The sequence below is a fragment of the Nannospalax galili genome, unplaced genomic scaffold (assembly GCF_000622305.1).
Source record: "Nannospalax galili isolate Female #2095 unplaced genomic scaffold, S.galili_v1.0 scaffold307, whole genome shotgun sequence".
NCBI classification, from domain to species: Eukaryota; Metazoa; Chordata; class Mammalia; order Rodentia; family Spalacidae; genus Nannospalax; species Nannospalax galili.
This window is the reverse complement of record NW_008359625.1, coordinates 4,562,466-4,576,394: the sequence shown is the minus strand read 5'-3', so window position 1 is coordinate 4,576,394 and position 13,929 is coordinate 4,562,466. Positions and strand designations below refer to the sequence as shown.

The following is a 13,929-nucleotide window of genomic DNA, read 5'->3' as shown; positions in this document are numbered from 1 at the left end:
TTGTTAGGAAGGAAAACCCTCTTGGGTTCAGTGAGTGTGTATTGCCACAAATTTAACTGACAATAGAAAAAGAGTTTGTATATATATGAATGCACAAAAGAAGCAACTCACTAGACAGCCAAAGATAAGGACTTATATACTTAGCTTAATAAGGAAGAGAGCTAGGCATAGTGGCACATGCCTGTAATCCCAGCCCTTGGGAAACAGAGAGTTACATAGTGAGTCTCTTGTCTCTAAATAAATAAATAGGACACGGCGGGGGGGGCGGGTAAAATGGCTCCTATGGGAAGAACCAATGGTTTCTAGGGGAATGCATTAGAGATACAGAAATTTGTATTGATGCTTGGCTAAGCAGATGTGGGGATATCTTTTCACTATTTTATTTCTTGAGACAGAGTCTCACATTATAGTTCAGGCTGGCCTAGAACTCATTATGCAACCCAGGCTGGCCTTGAATGCACAGCAATCTTCCTGCCTCAGCCTCCTGAATGTTTCGGTTACAGGTGTGAACTACCAGGCTCTCTTCTTTCTTTACCTCCACAAACAACCCGAGAGGGAATCTGGATGGTTTTCCTTCTAGACGCTTCTGTTTTCAGAGAGATAATCTCCCAGAAGTCTCCTTTCTGCATCTGTTAAATCTCAAATGTCTTTGGTTAGAAACAATTCTCAAATCAATTCTCTTACATCCCTAGGTGAGCACTTTCTTTCCTGTAGGCATGAGTCCCTTGGGTATTCCAGCGTCTCTATTACTGTCAAGCCTAGTCTCTGCTGAAAAAGGCCTTAGGCAGAGAGTCCAAGTATAGATGTCCAGTGCCTAAGAGACACAGGGGCTACTGACAGTTCCCATCAGATGTTTCACATCCTCCACCTGCTTCTTTAATGTTGATATTCCCAAACAGTCCATCTCTGCTTCTGTCACTAGACCCTTTTTTTGTGGTGAGAATCCAAAGATCAGCAAGACAAAGACAATTCCTGCTTTCATGAGCATGAACCCTACACACAAACATATAAAGAAGAAAGAAAAATATTAATAGCATGGTTCCACATAGAGACCAGGGATCTACTTTAGACAGGGTAGTTACCAGGACCTGACTGAAGAGAACACACTGATGACCAGACTGAATGACCCAGAGATGTCCACAAAGACACCTAGGCAGAGGGATCACATCAACTTCCAGCTGAAAATTCTTTAGTAGCCTTACATTACATGTCATCAATTCATTCAGTGTTCAGAAGTACCTTATAAGATGAGCAATTAAGCTGGCTGAGCCCCTTGTTGCCTTATTCATCCTTGTACTGTTACTACATTAGCAGCCTGCTCAATGAATGTTCACTAAATAAACACTGTGCTGAGAAAAATGGATAGATGCTTAATAAATGTACAGGTCTAGATGGGTGCAGTCCAAGAGAAATATATAGTGAGTCACTTATGTAATTTAAAATTTTCTCATAATAGATTAGTAAAGTAAATGAAAGGGGTAGAACTGTCACAACATTTTACTATCCAAATATATCCCAAATAGTATCCACTTAACATATGATTCATATAAAATTGACAATTTTTTAAAATAGGGTCTCATGTAGCCCAGGCTAGCCTCAAACTCAATGTGTTGTCAAGGATGACCTTAAAGTCCTTATCCTCCTGCCTCAACCTTCTGAGTGTTAGGATTACAGGCATCTGCCACCAGGCCCAGTTTATGTGAGCCTAGGGGATAGAACCCAGTATTTTGCTAATGCTAGGCAAGCAGTGAACCATCTGAGCGTCATTCCCAGCCCCTAAACTGAGATATTTTACTTTTTTTTTTTTTTCATTCTAAATCTACTGGTGTTTCTCAACGATATCACCTCAATTGAGCCTGACTACATTTCAAAAGCGATCAGCAGCCACACGTGGCTAGTGGCTACCTCCTCAGTGAGGCCCGCACCCAACCTCCTATTACCTTACCAGCATTACTATTATTTGTGCGTGTCTGCGTGTACGTGTATCTATGTATGATGTGTTGGAGTGCAGGCGTAATTGTGTCATGTGGAGGTCAGAGAGCACCTGTCAGGCCTTTTCTCTCCTTCCACCTTGGGTTTTAGAGATCGCAATCAGGTGGTGGGGCTGAGCTATCATCACTCTCTGAGCTATCATCACTGGTTCCTTGCAGCCCTCACCGGGACCTGCAACAGTCTCAAGGATGCGTGCCCCTGGTCTCCCCTCAAACCCCCGAACTTTGGATGCTCCATAAGCGCGGTCCTGGCCTGGATTGCAGCGGGCCAGCCACCGCCTTCGGGGACCTTCTTTCCCCCGCCGGGCCTGCTTTCCGGTGGCCCATCCCTGAAACTTCTCCCGGATCCTTTGTGGTCGCGGCGGGGAGGAGCCTGCGGACCTGGGGCTGGGCCGGCGCGCGCCGAGCGGGCGCCACGGGCCATGGCGGATGTCACCGTGTGCTCGTTCCTCACCAAGGTGCTCTGCGCCCACGGAGGCCGCATGTTCCTGCAGGACCTGCGCGGCCACGTGGAGCTGTCGGAGGCCAGGCTGCGGGCCGTGCTGCGGCGGGCCGGGCCCGAGCGCTTCCTGCTGCAGGATGTGGAGCTGCGCGACGGCCCGTGGGACCCGGAGGCCGAGGTGGAGGCGGGGGCGGGCGGCTCGGGCGGCGGGGCCCAGGCCTGTAGGGTGGTGGCCGTGTCCTCCGCGCGCCTCTGCGCCCGTTACCAGCGCGGCGAGTGCCAGGCCTGCGACCAGCTGCACTTCTGTCGCCGGCACATGCTGGGCAAGTGTCCCCACCGCGACTGCTGGTGAGAGGATGGCGGCGGGTGGGAGGAGGAGACCTGGGTACCCCTCGGAGCGGGGATGCAGGCGGGGCCCCCCCCCCCCGCCAGGACTCCTCTGCTCTCCTGCAGTCCTGAGTGACACGGAAGGGCCTCCCCACCGAGATTTATCAATTACTTCTGAACACACCACCCCCCCACATCCCCCACCCCCCGGCCAAGTTGCTATCCCTGGTCCAGGCTGCTCCACAAAACAAGGCGGGTTAAACCCTCGTCGGAACTTTGGAACTTTGGAGTTCACTAAAGGCAAGTGCCTCTTTGGAGGGCATCTGAGGGTCCCATGAATCAACCCTCTGTACACACCTCTTTCTCCTCGCATCATCACGGTGTATTACAGGAGAGGCGCTGTGCTCCCTGGGATTAAACCAACGGATCTAGGCGGACCCCAGGAAACCCAGGGCTGGATGCACTAAGAACCTGCAGCTACAAAGCCCAAACCCTTCTAAATCCAGGGCCTTGCAGCCTCCCAGTCTTTCTGGTGGACAGTGGGAGGTTGGCAGCTGTTGGGCAGAAGGCCAAGTGCAGGTCACTACAAAACAGGACGCATAACCTGGGTCTAGGCAGGTGACTGAGGGGAGGATGCTTTAAAACATCCTCACCAAACAGGAAAATGACCCCCAGGGAAGGGAGTTGCCTCAGCCCCAATTTCTTGTCTGTCAGTTTTTAAGGAGTTGTTTTACCTCTCGAGCTAGTTGGAAACTGCCTAAGGCAAAGAATTAGACCAGTGTCCTCCTCACCTGGGCTTCTGATCGAGAACTCGGTATTCTAGGTCTACCTGCACCCTTTCCCACGATATCCACACGCCTATCAACATCCAAGTCCTGAAAAAACATGGGATTTTTGGCCTTAATGAAGCCCAGCTTCGGATCCTGCTTTTACAGAATGACCCCTGCCTTTTACCTGAGGTGAGTCCCCAGAAGCTGCCCTCCTAACCACATTTGTTACAGGTGTTTCTTTCACTGACGTTTTATTTTGTTCTTTTGAGGCAGGATCTATATAGTCCAGGCTGGCAGTGAACTTGCTATTTAGCTGAGGTGGCTCCTGCTCACCCACTCCCCAAGCACTGGGAGTACAAACATGCACCTCCCACCATCAATTTAGATGTTAATTTGAATTGCTTTGAGGCAGTATGATTTAGTTCCAGATACTCTAAACGTTCCCATTTTAGGGGCTGGAGAGATGGCTTGATTTGCTGAGGAGCCTAAGTGAGCTCACAGGGTGGTTCCTGAGGTCTACCTGATGGTAGTGATAAAGCTATAAATCCCAGGGATACTGGAAAGCCATCTTTACTGTAAACAAACTTGTTACTCTCCTTTGAGATTCCCAGAAAACATCTGGGAAAAGAAATGAGAACTTTCCCAAGGTCCATACAGTCAGCCCTGAAGCCTGATTCATTGCTGTATTAACATAAAATGCCAATCTATGGAAGATGTTGTTTGTTTTGTCAAGGAATCACTTGCACTTGTGTGTTTATTGCAGCACTGTTCTCCATAGCCAAGGTGCAGAATCAACCTCTGTGGCCGTTGATGAATGAGTAGATAGAGAAAATGTAGTTTTGTTGTACCCCATCCACTGGACCCCAAAAAGACCACTGAGGACCCAACACACCAAAATGCAAAAGCAAAGGTTTATGGTTTATTCGGGCTTAAGCTCGGGCTCTCAGACCTCACCAACTCAACGGATCCGTGCTGAGAGCCCAGAGTAAGGGAGAGTGGAGCTTTTTATAGGTTTTAGACAAAGGGGAGGAGGGGGAAGATACCGAAGATATATTTTGGTTCACACGCACACCAACATAATTTTAAACTGATTGGATGTATAAGATGCAGCCCTGGAGGTTCCTTATTGGTGGGTGCTATTCTCAGGGCTGTGGAATGTGCTGACTGTTATCTGTGGGGCCAGGAGTCTCTGTTTTTACCTTATAGGGCAGTTTCATGTCCGGGCTTGCTTAATCTATAGTTTCCTGGAGTGGGGGGTAGTAGGAGGGGGTCAGGGCATGCCAGGGCATGTCTAGGCATGTCTAAAGCAGCAGCCAAACATTTTACAGAAGCTAAAAGAGCAATTAGTGGGGATTTGGAGGGATTGGGGGGTAGCAGGTGAATGAAGAGGGTCTCAGGGTTCTACAGTTTATTTATATAATGGGAATGCATAAAAAGCTAAAAAAAGAAAGAAACTCAGGCTGGATGTGGTGGTGTACGCCTTTAATCCCAGTACTTGGGAGGCAGAGGCAGGTGGATCTTTGTGAGTTCGAGGCCAGCCTGGTCTACATAGTGAGTTCCAGGACAGCTGGGGCTATAGGGAGACCCTGTCTCAAAAAGACAAAAAAAAAAAAGAAAAAAGAAATTCTGTCATTTATAGCAACATCGAATGGGAGGACTTTGTATTTAGCTTATTTAAATAAGTCAGGCACAGAAAGACAAGTACCCACCTGCCTTCACTTACATGCTAAAGTTGATATCAGAGAAACAGAATAGATAAATGGTTATCAGTCCAGGGAAGGTATAGAGGAGGAAGGGATGAAAGGATGGTTAATGCATAAAGGAAGAATAGCTTCTAACAGTCTAGCACATCATAGGGTAACCATGTTAACCATGAAGTAATTGTGTGTTTCACACTTGCTAATAGGATTTTGAATGTTCCTACCACAAATATTTGTCTGCAGTAACAGATATGCCTATTATCCTGATCTGTTGTGTATACACAGTTTATGTGTGTACTGTAATGCCACATACCCAATAAATATGTACAGCTCATATGTATAATTAAAATGTTGATTAAATCAAGTGTGGTAGCACTTGCCTTTAATCCCAGCATTCAGGAGACAGAGGCTGGTGGAGCTCTGTGAGGCCCTTCAAGGTCAGCCTAGTCTACATAGTGAGTTCCAGGCTAGCCAGTGGTACATAGTAAGACCCTGTCTAAAAAGCAAAACAAGGGGCTGGAGAGATGGCTCAGTGGTTAAGAACACTGCTCTTGCAGAGGACCCGGGTTTGATTCCCAGCACCCACATTGTGGCCACAAACTGTCCTTAACTCCAATTCCAAGGGAATCCGAAGCCCTCTTCTGACCTCCGAGGCATTGCATGACACGGGTGCACTCACATAGGTGCAGACAATACACTCATACATATAAAATAAAAATAATAAATAAAAAAATTTTTTAAAAAGCATAACAAAACAAAAAACCAAAAATACTGATTTTAAAAATTCTGGGGGTTGGAGAGATAGCTTGACAGGTAAATGTGCTTGCCACCAAGCCTGACGACCTGTCTTTAATCCCAGGGACTGACATGGTAGAAGGAGAAAACTGATTCCTGCATGTTGTCCTCTGACTGCCACATATGTACTGTCACACACACACACACACACACACAAACTGCCAGGGCTGGGGAGATGGCTGTCAGTAAAGTGTTTGCTTCAAAAGCCTGAGGACCTGAGTTCAGTCTCCAGTGCCAGTGTAAAACCAGATGTGACCAAAACAAAACAAAACAAAGAAAGGCCAGATATGGTGGTGTATGCTTTTAATCCCAGCACTTGGGAGGCAGAGGCAGGCAGATCTCTGTGAGATCGAAGTCAGCCTGTTCCAGGCCAGCTGTGGCTTCAGGGAGACTCTGTCTCAAAAAAACAAAACAAAACAAACCAAAAGTCAATGTGAGGGGTAGAGAGATAGCTTAGCTGTTATAGCTGTTAAGAGCATTTCCTGCTCTTGCAGAGAACCTGAGTTCAGTTCCCAGTACCCATGTTGAGTGGCTTACAACCACTTCTAACTTTAGCTTCAGGGAGATTTGGGTCCCCCTGGCCTCCATGGGCACCTGCATTCATGTGCACTTACCCACACACAAACACATACACATAATTAAAAATAAAATAAATCTTTTTTAAAAAGTGACACACACATGTTATCCCAATGCTGGAGAGGCAGACAGAAGGATCCCTGTGATTTGCTAGCCCACCACTCAAGCTGACTCAGTTAGCTCCAAGTTCAGTGAGAGACCCTGTCTCAAAAAATAAGGTGGAGAGTGATTGAGGAAGACATCCATTATTGACCTGGCCTTCACATGCACATGCCCAACCTCCATCTTTAACCATCAGGTTGAAGATCCCATTTAACCTGTAGTTTAGTTAGAGAAGATATAGTCTATTGGCTTAAAGATACAGTGAAAACCCATATTTGAAGCATTGCCTACTTTCTGCCCCAGGTCTGTTTGCTGTACAACAAAGGTGGTGATCCCCTCTATGGTTACTGCAACCTCAAGGATAAATGCACCAAGTTTCACGTATGCAAATCCTTCGTCAGGGGCGAGTGCACACTTCAGACCTGCAGACGCTCGCACCAGCTCATTCATGCTGCCACCCTAAAGTTTCTAGAGGACCAAGAACTGAGTATTCCAAGTGTTGTGAATTTCCAGATAATCTCTGCCTACAGACATACAAAGCTGCACCAGATGCTTGAAGATAAAGGTAGGTGCATCAGAGAGGACTGTCGGTGAAGAGCTTCCTGAGACTCTGTACTGTGTAGAAAGAGGAGCAGTGGCCTGAAAGTGAGTCTGGGAACAAATCACTGCATATGCTAATTGTAGCCTTTTCCTTGGAAAGTGTAGGACCCTCAGCATTTTATTTTTTAAATTGAAATTTTTATTATTTGTGTGTGTGCACAGGTGCCAGAGGAAGCCAGAAGAGGGCATCCGATCTCTTGGAAATGGAGTTACAGGCATTTGTGAGTCACCTGATGTGGGTGCTGGGATCTGAACTCAGGCTCTTTTGATTACAGCAGCAAGCATTCTAACCACTGGGCCATCTCTCCAGCCCCAGTCAACATTTTATGAGATAGAAATGTGATTCTAACCAAAGACGGGGTGATTCTGCCAAGTTGTAGAATCTGCCCAAGTATTTGAACATGGCAGTTCTTAGGCAAATTGAGGGTCAGGAAATAGGCGGAACAGTCTTAACAGCTCAGCTGGGAACACAGGATAGAGACAGCTGGTAAAAGATGAGGAAGGATAGGAGTGATAGCTCAGTGGTTAAGAGCACTGACTGCTCTTGCAGAGAACCAGAGTTTGGTTCCCAGCACCCACTAGGAGATCTGATGCCTTCTTCTGGCTTTTGTGGACATTGCATGCACATGGTACACATACATACATGCAGGCAAAACACTCAAATACATAAAATAAAAATAAATAAGAAGATATTAGTTACTTTTAATCCCTGAGGCAGAGGCAGAGGCAGAGGCAGAGGCAGAGGCAGAGGCAGATGGATCTCTGAGATCAAGGCCAGCCTGGTCAAGTTCCAGGCCAGCTAGGAAACTCTGTCACAAAAATAAAGACCTGCAAAAAGTGGTTTGGCATTCTTCTGATTATAATGCATTCAGGGTATTTATTGTATTAAATTTGCTTATAGCTGAAAGTCAATGAACTTGGTGGGGGGGAATTCTGAAAATTTTTCTATTGAGAAAATTGAACCACCAAAGCCAGAGGCACTCAGCTTTTAGTGTGGAGCTTCTTTCTATTTTATTTTAGTTTTCTTGAGACAGGGTCTCACTATGTGGCACTAAATGGCTTGGAATTTACTACGTAGACCAGACTGGCCTCAAACTCACAGAGATCTGCCTGCCTCTTCCTCCCAAGTACTGGGATTAAAGGCATGTGCCACCATGCCTGGTGACTTTTTTATTTTATTTATTGTTTATTTATTTCGATCGATCGATAGATAGATAGATAGAGCGATCTTTCTGAGACAGGATCTCCCTGTAGCTTCAGCTGGCCCAGAACTCACTGTGTAAACCAGGCTGACCTCAAACTCACAGATTTTCACCTGCCTATGCCTCTCAAGTTCTGGGATTAAAGGCGTGCGCCCCCACACCCGACTGATTTATTTTTAAATACGTGTGTGTGTGTGTGTGTGTGTGTGTGTGTCTGTGTGTGTCTGAGTGTCTGTGTGTGTCTGTGTGTGTCCAGGTGCCCATGGAGGCCAGAGGCATCCAATTCCCTGGAGCTGGAGTTATAAACAGTTGTGAGTCACTCAGTATGAGTGCTGGGAATCAAACTCTGGTCCCCTGGAAGAACATCAAGTGCTTTTAACTCCTGAGCCATCTCTCCAGCTCCACCTTGGAGCCTTTTAAAGTTGGGATGGTAATGTCAGAACTTTTTGGAGGTAGGGAGGGCTCTGTGCATACCAGTGTCAAAGGCTGTCCAGGTCCCCTTAGCAGTGGCAGGGACCTTCCACTCTATAGATATATAGGGCCTGCTGTTACCATTATCTGGTCTTGTTCAGTGAGTCTTTCCTAACTATGGTATAGTGACTTTCTGCTTGGTATTGTTATATTTATAATATATCAGTTTTATGTATTTCATGTGTAAGAGAGATTGTCCAAACCCAGGGTTTGGGAGTGTGGTTATCTAAGGCCTAGCCAGCTAAGCTGTTGTTCCTAAAGTAAAAATCAAACAGAAAGGGTATGTTTAGAAAGTTCATCTTTTTTCCTTTCAGACAACCCGACCTGTGCTGAGCACTCACAGGGCCTCGAGAAGCAAGGAACACTTGCAACTATGGCTACAGAAGCCAGGCCTCTAGTCCCTGCTCCTGCTCAGTCATCCAGGAAGCCCTACCCAGGTAAACCTTAAAGGGCATCAATGAAGACGCATCTTGTCCATCTTGGAAGACCAGAAGGCAAGGCTTCTACTGAGCTTAGTTTGCAGCCATTCACTTACTCAGTCATTTAATAATACCTCTAATATCTACCTCACAGTTTATTGTGGGAACTGAAGATGGAAAAGAAAAATGTTCTATTGGGAAGATAAACTAGGGGTGAATATTTGGAGCTGAGGTTGGGCATGGAGCAGGTAAAGAGGGTAAAATCTGAGCACAGAGATCAGTAAAGAGCTAATCTTGAAGTTGCAGCCTGTGCCTGCTGTTCCTGAGTACCTTCCCTGTGCCTGCTGTTCCTGAGCACCTTCCCTGTGCCTGCTGTTCCTGAGTACCTTCCCTGTGCCTGCTGTTCCTGAGCACCTTCCCTGTGCCTGCTGTTTCTGAGTACCTTCCCTGTGCCTGCTGTTCCTGAGTACCTTCCCTGTGCCTGCTGTTCCTGAGTACCTTCCCTGTGCCTGCTGTTCCTGAGTACCTTCCCTGTGCCAGTGGTTGGGGCTCTTCGAGGGCAGGTCTCTGCTGCCTTTGTGGTCCAGCTAGTGTTTTACTAGACCCCCATTTATACACTTCACATGTTATCATCACAGAGTATGTACACTTTGTATACAATTTGTTACTCAGATATTTTACAAACATCTTTCCAGTTTTTATTGCACAGAATCACTAATATCCTAGTCTAACTACCTCCTTTATTTTAGATATTTCAATTCTTTCTAATAATTTTTGAATGTCTTTTTTTTTTTTTTTCGGTCTTCTTGAGACAGGGTCTCCCTGTAGCCCCAGCTGTCCTGGAACTTACTATGTAGACCAGGCTGGCCTTGAACTTACAGAGATCCTCCTGCCTCTGCCTCCCTAGTGCTGGGACTAAAGGCGTGCACCACCATGCCCGGCTGAATGTCTCTTTTTATATGTGTGTGATATTGAATTAAAAAGCCATTTTTTTTGTTTCACTTGTAGTTTTGCTAAATAATACTTTTTGTTTGTTCGTTTGGTTTTTTGATTTTTTGAGACAGTGCCTCACTATGTAACCCTGTCTGGCCTAGAACTCACTGTGTAGACCTGACTGGCCTAGAACTCACAGAGGTTCACCTGCCTCTGCCTCTCAAGTGCTGGAATTAAAGGTGTGCACCACCAAATACTGTCTTTCGATGCACATCTCTTTAAACTTCTGTGTGGATGAGTCGTCTCCTCTGCCCTGCTTCCTCTGTGTCTTAGTTCATTTCCTTCGTGGCCTTTTATGGACAGGGTCGTCTGTGCTGATACGGGATAGCCTTAAATGAGGCTCCTTATTTTTTATAAAATAATGTCAACCATACTGTATTCCTGACATTCAAGTTTTTGGGTCCATCCTCAGCCACCACCACAGTTAATGTTTGGACTCTAAACAGCGATTTCTACCTCACCCTATCTTTTTTCTTTTTTTAAAATTTTTTAATTTTTTTTGTCTTTTTGAGACAGGGTCTCCCTGTAGCCCCAGCTGTCCTGGAACTCACGATGTAGACCAGACTGGCCTTGAACTCACAGAAATCCACCTGCCTCTGCCTCCCGAGTGCTGGGATTAAAGGCGTGTGCCACCAAGCCCGGCTATCTTTTTTTCTTTTATTGAGCCTACCAGAATTCAGGGGCTAGAGCTTGAAGGGTATGTAGCTTAGACTTTCCTCCAAATTGTCTCTGATCCTTCTGTGAATGGGGATGGATCATCAGAAATCTGTATACCTCTTCCATTTCAGCCCACTTTCTCAGCACTCCCTCCTCTCCGCCCCGACTCACCCTGCTGTTTTTGTCAAGTGACTTGTGGTTGTTTTTTCGCTCTTTGTTCTATCAAGGTGTATCACAAAGAGGCAATCATGAAATCCTTTGCTGAGTTTCTTGTAGTTGTATTCCCAAATGCCATTGTATAAAGAGATGTAGTTTGTTTTTTCTTTTAATAACATGACATTTGAGGAACAGAGGCACTATAGTGAATTTTCATAAAGCTATACTCCTTTTCTTTGGAAAAATTTTTGTCATGAAACTTTTGAGAGGAAGAATGCAAAAATGTCATTTTCCGAATGAAGAATTATTGTTTTCTCTTAATGGACTGTATAGTCACCAACTTATCCAGTCTTTTCACTCTGACTGTCAACAGTATTTTGGAAAGTGCTTATGTTTTGTTGTTGTTGTTGTTGTTGTTGTTGTTGTTACTGTTTTAAGCCAGGGTCTCACTGTAGCTCTGGTTAGCTTGGAACTCACTACTTAGACCAGGCTGGCCTTGAACTCACAGGGATCCACTTGCCTATCTCCAGAGTGCTGGGATTAAATGTGTGCATCCCTGTTTCCCTGGCAGGGGCTTATGTTTTGCATTATTCTTTTTTTTTTTTTTTTTCCTAGCTGTGACTTCTTTTCCTGGTGCTTTTTTTGTTTTGTTTTGTTTTGTTTTTCTGTGCTGGAATCAAACCCAGGGCCTTGTGCTTGTTAGGCAAAGAGCTCTATCACTGAGCTACATCCAACTCCTGGTGCTTTAAAAAAAGTGCTTTGCAATTCATTGTTATTGCTATTTCTACTTTAGCATTCTCCTGTATGTATTTTGTTGTAAACCCGTAGTGTGACAGTGCAGGTAAATGCATATCCTTTATGTTGAGAGACTTGGTCAACTTTTATGTGACATACACATACACACACACACACACACACACATACATGTAACTGTGCTCTTATTTATGCAGTTACTGGTCTTCTGTAATCTTTGTTGCAACAGTTTATTCAGTTCTTTAATATTCCACTTTAATTTCAATTCTCTTTGTATTTAATCTGTAAAAGCATCTTTTTGTATGTGGATATACTACTGGGGATTGAATGCTACTAGGGCCTCATGCATGCTAGGCAAGTGCTGTGCCACTGAGATATATTTTCAGTCTTGAAATTGTCCTCTCTAATTGTTACTGGACCAAGTCTTGCTAGTAACCCCCATGACAGGTCAGTGAAGTTAAGAGATATGGTACTGAGACAAAGAAGATGATTTTATTTTAAAAGCTGCTTAGGGGGTTGGAGAAATGGCCCAGCTGTTAAGATTGCTTGCTCTTTTTGCAGAGGACCTGGGTTCTGTTCCCAGCACCCACATGGTGGCTAACAGCCTTCTGTAACTCCAGTTCCAGGGGATCTGATGCCCTCTTCTGGTCTCCCCAGGCATTGCATGTATGTGGTACACTTAAATACATGCAGAACTTGGTGCCAGCTCTCACAGTGGGTGGGCGAGATAATGCCCAGCTCAGTGCCTTGTCATGAGATGTTTTTTACTTCTTTAACTCTCAAAAACAAAGATCATTACTTCCTGAGGCTTTTCCTGTCAGATTAGTTACACAGTACACAAGAACAGGCTTAGGGGAGGCAGCCCTCCTGAGGCTCAAACTCCTGGTAATGAGCAAAAACCTTAATGCTTGGCTTCATAATCATTCATCTTTACTTTTCTCTTGCTGTCTTCTGATGAACCATTCCTCAGAGAGTTTCTGTGTTAGAGCTAGAGAGAGATTTTCCGTGGTATTTTATTGAGGCTTATGAGGTGAAGCTGCAAGTTTTGAGGCTCTGCAAATTTGGCGTATTCTAAATTGTTTTGTTTTTCTTTTGCCCTGGGGTCTCCCTGTAGCCCCAGCTGGCCTGGAACTCACAAAGATCCACCAGCTTTTGCCTCTTGAGTGCTGGGATCAAAGCCGTGTGACCCCATGCCCAGCCATATTCTAAATTGAACTACTGCTTTTCTTCTAATACTGTTCCTCTTTGTCCCTTTATTTGGAGATCTCATCACTATCCATTAACTTGACTTAACCAAAAAATTGCACATTATTCTTTGCTTTTTTTCTCATTCCTTGTGTCAAACTGGTTACCAAGTGTTGGAGATATTTTCCCCCTCAGAAACCTCCTAAGTGCTTAGCATTCTGTGCCTACTTCCATCCCTGCACATTGCCTGTGCACACTTCACTACCTCTTATGTATTCCACAGGTGTGGAAGGCTTACTTGGTTGGGAGTTTTCTGTAGGAGATGCTAGGTTGGCTTCATGGGCCCACTTCAATTGTGGTAGCCTTATCTTCATTCTTAATATTTGCCTCTGTCAATTTCTTTACCTCTCCCTACCCATCTCTCTGACAAGCTCTCATACATTGCAGGCTGGTCTCAAACTCACTCTTGCTTCTACCTCCCAAGTGCTAAAATTACTGGTGTGTGTGCACCACCACATCTGGCTTTAAAATGGTTTGTGTGTAGACATGCACATAGCATTATATGCTGTGAAGGTCAGAGGACACCTTCTAGTTGCCAGTTCTCTCCTTCCACTTGTGGGTCTTGGGGATTGAACTTGTATTGTTAGGCTTGGTGGCAGTACCTTTACCTTTATGGAGACCAGGTGACCTGGAACTAGCCATGATGCTGCTGCCTCTCTTGAGTGCTGGGGTCACAGGCCTGGCCACCACACCGGCTCTTCCCCTCTTTCCCTGCCTTCCTTTCAGCTGT

General features: G+C 45.4%; 1 protein-coding gene across 1 annotated transcript; it reads left to right on the top strand.

Moving 5' to 3' along the window:
- The first annotated feature begins 2,347 nt into the window (after positions 1-2,347).
- Positions 2,348-10,401, top strand: Zc3hav1l (zinc finger CCCH-type containing, antiviral 1 like). The gene is made up of 5 exons (XM_029558867.1): positions 2,348-2,781; positions 3,584-3,719; positions 7,007-7,268; positions 9,291-9,413; positions 9,696-10,401. Exons 1-5 carry the CDS (start codon positions 2,414-2,416, stop codon positions 9,719-9,721), a joined length of 915 nt encoding a protein of 304 aa, XP_029414727.1. The 5' UTR covers positions 2,348-2,413; the 3' UTR covers positions 9,722-10,401.
- The last annotated feature ends 3,528 nt before the right edge of the window (positions 10,402-13,929 follow it).

Bases quoted from the DNA above. Each gene is read 5' to 3' on its own strand.
- Zc3hav1l (XM_029558867.1), top strand. From the start codon at position 2,414: ATGGCGGATGTCACCGTGTGCTCGTTCCTCACCAAGGTGCTCTGCGCC. The intron at 7,269-9,290 runs GTAGGTGCATCA...TTTTCCTTTCAG, and splicing joins CCAGATGCTTGAAGATAAAG to ACAACCCGACCTGTGCTGAG. The intron at 9,414-9,695 runs GTAAACCTTAAA...CTAATCTTGAAG, and splicing joins ATCCAGGAAGCCCTACCCAG to TTGCAGCCTGTGCCTGCTGT.